General features: G+C 44.4%; 1 protein-coding gene across 1 annotated transcript; it reads left to right on the forward strand.

Annotated features, from left to right (window-relative positions):
- Positions 1–1,724: 1,724 nt before the first annotated feature.
- LOC127318302 (replication protein A 32 kDa subunit B) lies at positions 1,725–5,877 on the forward strand. Its single transcript, XM_051348774.2, has 10 exons — positions 1,725–2,071; positions 2,154–2,264; positions 3,025–3,122; positions 3,209–3,250; positions 3,335–3,412; positions 4,680–4,758; positions 4,858–4,929; positions 5,007–5,080; positions 5,390–5,458; positions 5,532–5,877. The coding sequence occupies exons 1-10, from the start codon at positions 1,919–1,921 to the stop codon at positions 5,614–5,616; spliced, it is 861 nt and encodes a 286-aa protein (XP_051204734.1). The 5' UTR covers positions 1,725–1,918; the 3' UTR covers positions 5,617–5,877.
- The last annotated feature ends 2,190 nt before the right edge of the window (positions 5,878–8,067 follow it).

The raw sequence follows: 8,067 nt of genomic DNA on the forward strand, positions 1-8,067 counted from the left end.
CATCTCGTATGTAGATGGCGATGTGGTTGATGTAGACGATTGTCCCACCGGCGTGCCAGAATGTGTTGATCGCCAAAACCCACCGGCGGGCAGCGGCCCGTCAACACGGTAGAGCCGGGAAGAGCCTAGAGCCGCGGCTGGCCGAGACCCCCTCCGAGCGACGGCCCGCAATGCTCTTCTCGGTCACACGCGGCGATGCGAAGTGCAGGCGTGCCACCTGACCTATACCTGGTCGTGAAGGTGATGGGGATGCCTCGCTATGTTCCTCGCATGGCATACACGTAAACATTAAATACGAGCCTCGATCGGCTCTCAGTTATCTCGTGAATCGGCTCAAAGAGCCGATCCACCCATGATCCGTACGGGTGTACGAATACTTGGTGATCCTGCTTGGTCAAGATGAAGCTAATGAGATCTACGACGATTTAGGGTTTTCACCGCATAATCGGATCATCCTACTCCAGGTTGGGCCTCGCGGCCACGCACGGTGCTCATAAGCCGATCCTAAACAAGGCCAAAGAACCAACAATGATGTTGATCCGCGGAACATCCTGTTTAGGACTTGCGAACGCCACCCTACGTGCCACTGGATCCTCCCCCCCTTTGTAAGGCCTAACTATTGCAGATATTAAACTAATCCTTGCATAACAAGGAGCAATCGTAACGGATCAGATCTACTAGATGATGAACAAGTAGGTGCCGCCCCCACGCCCGAGATAGGCGTGAGGGCGGCTAGACATGCAAGGGTTGCACTACGTAAGCATGTTTATACGAAGAGCTATGCTAACCCTAACACATCTATGATAACTACGTTGCGCGCCATCAAAGACGCTCAAGACGCGCAACGCATGAACAACGTGGGGCTTGTGCTGCCTAGATCGCAAGATGCGATCTAGGCAGCATGTCGCTTACCTGATTGAAACCCTCGAGACGAAGGAGTTGGCGGTGCGCCGAGATTGGTTTGTTTTGGGGTGAACGTTGTGTTGTTGTTTATTCCATAAACCCTAGATACATATTTATAGTCCAAATGGACTTTCTAACGTGGGAATATCCCACCGTGTGCGATACAAACTCTAAATCTTGATCTAAGATATAACCTACTACAATTAAAGATACACGGGCAAACTAGCCCAAATTCTCCGTGCAAGGCCGCTTCAGAGATCTTCCACGTGTAGTCCTCTAAGCCCATCTCTCTTACGGCCCACCTCTGGATTTGTCCAAAATCTGGTGATAACAGCGCCGCCCGCATGAGCGACACACAGTGAGGTATGGCGCTGGTGGAAAGGACGCCACACAAAAAGGTTAGATGTAAAATAGTTTCGCTGGAGGGTCAGTCTGTGTTTTTCTTTCAGAAAAGAGTTATTTCTGTGTAAATCGGACTCAGCCAGTTGCGTATTTTAGAGCCTGTTTGGTTTCCAGCCACACTTTGCCAAGCCAAAGTTTGGCAATTTGGTATGTTTTTGGTTCTTGTCACACATTAGAGTTGCCACACTTTACTATTCATATGGCCCACTTGTCATAGAGTGAAATTTTTGCCAACTTTTACCATACTTTGTGGCTTCCAAAATCCTAACCACACTTTTATGGCTGTCACACTTGCCAAAGTTAGGCTTGGCAAAGCGTGGCTGAACCAAACAGGCCCTTACTCCCGACTTGACCCGACGCTGCTCCGCCGCACCACGGCCCCATCCACGCGGCGACCTGCCTCTGCCAAACCATCGTCGGGCCGCGCGCCGCGCGCCGCTCTGCCATACCCATACCGACGACGGACGCGCGCGGCGGCCCAAAAATTCGTAACCGGAGCGGCGCGGTCTTCCCCCACACGATACAAAGCCCCCTTCTCCCTGCCTCCTCTCCCGCCCTCACCCCTCCCCTCCTCCTTCCTCGGCAAGACTAGGGTTTACCACCGGACCCCGCGATGTACGGCGGAGGCGGCCATTACGACGCCGGCGGCGGGCAGTACGACGGCAACGCCGGCGCCGCGAGCGCCAACAACCTCTTCGGCGGCGGCGGGTTCATGCCCTCGCAGACCACCAACACCCCGGAGGGCGGCGGCGGCGGCTTCAACAAGGTACCACCACCTCCCGACCCCTCCGAATCAATCCCCCGTTGCTTTGCGCCCAAATCTCATCACGCCTTCGTTTCCTGCGCAGGGTCGCGGCGCGCAGACGCTGATGCCGCTCACCGTCAAGCAGCTCATGGACGCGTCACAGACCAACGACGACAAGTCCAGCTTCCCCGTCAATGGCTGGGAGGTGTCCACGGTACGGATCTCGCATCGCCTCGCCTCTCCACTTCACGCGCTGCCTAATAATCTTGTACTGTAAAAAAAACGTTTCTTTGGAGCAGCGATTCGATTTTGTATGCTTGCAGTGAAATGCGAAAGGTTCTGATTTGCATTCGAGTTAGCAGAGCCGACCGAAGCCTTCCTGGGGACTAAAACCTGTCTCCTCCAAAAGTATCACCAAGAGGAACCGGATCTGTTATCGTACCTGTAGGCAACTGGATTAAAATTTTCAACATAGGACACTGGCCAGGCGTGTTGGTTTGGCTATGAAATGGGGAAAGAAACACTAGCTTCGTTAGTGTGCATATTGAATCTGCCCAAGTTTTGTAATTCCATCTTTTTCACTGCCCACATCCACCACCTATGACTAAATGACCTACACCAATGGCTCTCCTTTACATGCCATGGCTCTGCCCTGCTAAACACCTATGACAACTAGGCACTGTGGCACCCCAATTGACATACACATGGCCCCTAATTGCTAACAAACACTCCTGACTCAACCATTCAATCAGGTTGGGGCTGGCTGCAGTACAAGTGCACGAATTGTGCAGTTACGTGCTTATGTATCGACACGCCTTGAAATTTTGTGAAACGAACGGTGTTTTAGATAGGCTCAACTGCAGTTTGTCTTATGCTATTTCTGTGTAGTTACAAATGGGTTTTTCTTTGCGTACTTTGCTCCCTACCAAGAGCAGCTCCTTTCTTCTGATTGTTTTAATTGCCCTGAATTGCAGGTTAGGCTTGTAGGACGCATGTTGAATAAGAACGAGCGGGTCACAGATGTAACGTTTGTTCTTGATGATGGTACAGGCAGGATAGAAGTGAATCGCTGGTGAGATGTCTCATGTATTTATTTGGTCTTTCTATAAAATTTTGGACCATCAATCATATATATGTTGGCCTTTATTTATTTTTCAGGGAAAATGAGACGTCTGACACTGAGGAAATGAAGCTAGTCAAGTAAGTGTTAAAAGTTAACTTTCATTTGTTGGAAGATCAGTTTTGTATGCAACAAACTTGAGATCTTTGTACCTTTTTTTCAAGTGATGGCGACTATGTTATTGTCAATGGTGGTCTGAAAGGCTTCCAAGGGAAGCGTCACGTGGTTGCTTATTCCGTGTGGTGAGCACTTTAATCTTTGTTCTAGGATAGTTCATAATTGTTTTTGCCTGTTATGCTGTGGTTGACATTGAGGTGGATTAGGCCTTCCACAGCGTCATCGGTGCCCGAAACCTGAAAAGGTAGCCACCTCATCACCCATGCCCAGGTTAATTTTTGAGGCACCGCTCTCACAACGTAGGGCATCGATGGGGAAAAGATACTGGGACCCATTTGTTAAACAAGTACACGTAACTGCTGTGTAGAAAAAAAGAGAGAGAAGGAATTTACATCTGAAAGCTAAGAGATAATACTATTTTATTGGCTTGAAGAATTGGGCATCGGTTAGTCTACGTGCTCCGATGCCTTGAAACTTTTTTTGGGGCACCGGCCACACAGCGTGCGGGCACGGGCTATCGGAGCCCCAAATCCTTTGGGCACCGAAATTTTACAACGTTGTGGAGGGCCTTATGGAACTACCATTTGGCCAAATGTTTTGGCCTATTTTACTGTTTGGGAACCACCTTTTTCCTGCTGTTGTCGTTATTTTTCCATTGCAGATTATAGACTAAAGAGTGACTATATCTAAGTCAACTTGAGAAATTATTATATCTAAGCCTGAATATTGCAATCATTGATCCTTTATCGAATGGAAATTGGATAGTTACACTTCTTAAGTTGATATGCAACTTCAGGTTTGGAGATGTGCAATGCACATTTCTACAAATGAAGTTTCACAAGAGCTTTTGTGCAACTCTAGGTCCCAGAGCAACTTGGTTGACTTAGAAATAATGTTTTCTGGGTTGCCTTAGAAACAGCAAATATGTATTACATTAGTAAAGAACGGTGCACTTCAGCAACCGCGAACCGAGCCTTAGAATTTTAACGAAGTTTGCCGGATAAATATTTGGTCTTTATTGAACTATGTGACTACTTCAGTCCTCTTGCTTTATAAATCATAAAGTGATTTGTATTTATACAGCTTTTCCCTCTGCTATGAATAGGGAATAATAAAATATTGCAGTATGCATGCACAAGCATGTGATTACTGTACAAGCAACCAATGTATCGATATAAGATGTTGTAAAGATTAATCTAATGTTTGATTCTTTCTCATGCAAATGCATTGATATATTAGATTGAAAGTATTTTGTTATATGATGTGTTTAAAAGCAATAGCAAGATTTTCTGGGGTGATAAAGGTTGCTAACCTGGACTATGAGAATATTTTGTGCCCATTTGATATATGTAGCTACATTTTTCTTATATTAGTCTTACTATTTCTTGTCAGGCTTGTAACCAACTACAATGATATAACACATCACTTTCTGTACTGCATTTATGTGCATCTGGATCTTGCCAAGGCTAAGGTACTATCATGCCATTTCTAGGATTTTAGTTTTTACAAACTGAATAATATTTATGATTTCTTATGATGCTTTATTTATTTGGATTTTTTATATTGGTAGAGGTTGGCGTCTCAGCCCCAAGCAAATGCTAGTACATCAACATGGAACCAAGCTCCACTTCCTAATAATCAGGTGGTTTTGGGTACTATATCATCATTTTACTAGATCTCTCAAATTATTATCTAATGTTTTTGCTCTTCATTGTTCAGTCTGCATCTGGAAATACTGCTGGAAAAGAGTTAACTGATTTGGTCATGAGTGTGTTTCATGACCCAGTACTTGGGTAAGTTACTATGAATGATGTTCACATTGTGTTATTAAGTGCATTGGATTTTTTATTAACATTAATGCATACATAAATGCTCCTGAGTATGCATGTCTTTGGTGGAAGAAAGTTGCAGTATCATGTTATGCTTAGTGTTAGTGTCTTTTTCCTGTAATTTGTAGTACTGGTCCCTCTGCCCCCTCCCTCCCATGATCATGGTAGTTGCATACATAAGTTTTTGTACTTTATTTGCCTTAATATTGTTAGCTTTCCTCTCGTTTATAGAATGGGTAATGAACTAATAATAAGTAAATTGTGTTCCTACAGAAACATGGAGCATGGAGTAAGTGTTGATGAGGTTGCTAGCCGTCTTAAACTATCAGATGCAGTGGCCAGGTATCACCCGTTCTCATCTCTTCCTCTGAATTGCATTTGACATTCTTTTTTCATAATCCTGTTTCTTTCACAGGTCAACTGTTCAACATCTTGCTGATATTGGCAACCTTTATCCAACTATCGATGACAACCACTTCAAGTCTGCACTGAATGGTTGAATATGTTAGGATCCCTGTTGAGCTATTAAGATAATATAGGCACTTTCTTTGCGTAGTGCCTTGATGGTCCTGCAGACAGTCGAGACAAGATTAACTTAACAGCTAGGTTAAGTTGCATATCAAGTATTCGATGTTATGGACTTGAGTGGGCTACTTCAATGCCTCCAGCACATATATGCATGTGAGACACTGAGACCTACAATTAAGATCTTAGGGTCTGCATTTCGCCCAGGTAAAATGTAATGTCATGGTTCCGTTCAACTGGAATGTGTTGGTTCCATTCTTGTGTTTATTTTTACCAACTAGGTGGAATGAGTTGGTTCCAATTCTATGTTTGTGATGGAATGAGTTGAATTGGGTCAGCTCAGCTTTTTCATAGGAATGGTGAGCTTATCTCCCATATGGGCGTTTGAGTGTATTGCTCTTTGTACCATACTAGGAAATGTGCCCGTGCGTTGCATCGGGATAGCAAAAACCGAAGCACTGTAGTGAACCATACTTCGTGACACTTCTCTATTTTGGACAAAAACCGAAGCACTGGAGTGAACCATACATTGTGACACTTCTCTATTTTGGAAACATCGTCACCGCCACCTCTAGTTCACTCCACTACTTGAAGGCCTTTGCCTTCCTCAAGATATGGGAATAGAGCAAACAACGAGAAGTGGATATGGTGTTCGAAAGGAGTCGGTATGTGGATTGACATGATCAACCTAAATTGTTAGGGTAATTCGAATTTCAGGTTCAGATTTGATCCCACCTCTTTTTATATCAAAAGATGGTGTAAATGCTTTTGAGTTAAATCCATCAGTAGTCATGGAACTTGTTAAGCAAAATCAGTTTGGTCATCGTACAATGGAAATACAAATTTACGGTCACTGAATACGCATTGGAGCTTCACACACGGTCACCGCTCTCGACGTAGAGTAATATTTGTTGACATGGTGCTGAGTGGGACCCACAGTCAGGTAACATAGCAGGGAGATAAGAATACCCAGCTAAAGGCGGGCGTTTTTGCAAAACTGCCATTCCCTTCCCTGGCTCTCTCCAATGAATCAATGATCCCCTTTTGGCCTGAGCTGCTGACTGCTGCCGCCCCGGCCGATGCCGGCCGTCCCAGGCGAGGCTCTGCCTCAACCTAAAATGGAAGGAGAACTCGCAGGTGCTCTACAACCTCGTCAACTCCCACCCACTGGAGTTGCTCTCACTCACCATCCAGTGGCTTCCGTCGGAGTCCCTGGCCGCCGCCCGCTCCCACGAGATCGTACTCGGTACCCACACCGATGACTCCCCCAACCACTTTATGCTCGTGGTAGCCATCCTTCCGCTTCCGTTACTGGATGCGTAACGGCTGATTGAGGTAATGTCGTGCCAGATGCTCCTGTGTTGTTTCTTATAACAGATTAACATCACTACAGTTTAGTGAATTGGTCAAAGGGCAGTAACCATACTCCTAATGCTTTTGAACACATATCAACACATAGCAAATTTGTTGTTTTCTTGGCTGCTGCTACTGACGCATCCATTTCTTCATCCTGTTGCCAAATTGATGACATGACTAATTGTAAAAACCTCTGCTAATGCCCCTGGACCCGCTAAAAATCATGTTATATAAGTTAGAAAACAAGATGCCATTTATTGGAGTATAACACGGTCTGCAAGAGAGATTATGTTTAACAAACATAATTGTTTGTACCATGACCATAGAGATTGTCTTAAATAACATGTGTTTTTCTGAAAATTTAAAATACATCACCAGGAAGCCCAAAAGCAAAGCAGCCAATCAATGCACAGAAGTACATTCTATATCAACGAGCAGGCCAATACAGACCACCGAACAATCAGCTATTGACATCTCTGACATTCTAAGAAGCTATGCTAACCACTTAACCATATGCTATTTTCTACAGATGTATTAGCGGTCTTATCTGAACTTTGTTACTCTGACCATATAGAACTCTGGGGTTAGATGATTTCGTGTATCCTGACGATGTCATCTTGTAATAAATTTTCTTGAAACCATGGAGATTACACCTTCCTAATTTAGCTCAGTACCTTCCTAATTAAGCTTGTTCTTGAAACCATGGAGATTACTCGTTAAGTGGTACCAAGAATTCTTACTCGTGCTTGTTCATGCTATTTTAGCTTGGTTCTAATCAAGAAGCTGAGGTTGATTTGCTTGGTTTGATCTTATACTGCAGTAGAAGTTCTACTGTAGAGATTCTATTGCATTTGTGATTATATCTGAGACGTTGTTATTAATATTATTTTAAGTACCTCACAGTTTTGGCTCAATTGAAATGATGTAGTATCTCAGAATAGTATATCATCTTTTTGCGGTGAAGCATTATATCATCTCACTCCACTGAACATTTTAGATCGACTTGCAAAAGCTGAAGCTTCAATCTGTTTAAATGAGTTTCAGACTTTTTAGAAGAGCTGAAACATCTG

Source organism: Lolium perenne, chromosome 6 (genome assembly GCF_019359855.2).
Source record: "Lolium perenne isolate Kyuss_39 chromosome 6, Kyuss_2.0, whole genome shotgun sequence".
NCBI classification, from domain to species: Eukaryota; Viridiplantae; Streptophyta; class Magnoliopsida; order Poales; family Poaceae; genus Lolium; species Lolium perenne.

Excerpts from the sequence above, each read along its gene's own strand:
- LOC127318302 (XM_051348774.2), top strand. The coding sequence starts at position 1,919 with ATGTACGGCGGAGGCGGCCATTACGACGCCGGCGGCGGGCAGTACGAC. Across the intron at positions 2,072-2,153 it reads GCGGCGGCGGCTTCAACAAG|GGTCGCGGCGCGCAGACGCT; the intron begins GTACCACCACCT and ends TTTCCTGCGCAG. Across the intron at positions 3,413-4,679 it reads GTGGTTGCTTATTCCGTGTG|GCTTGTAACCAACTACAATG; the intron begins GTGAGCACTTTA and ends ATTTCTTGTCAG.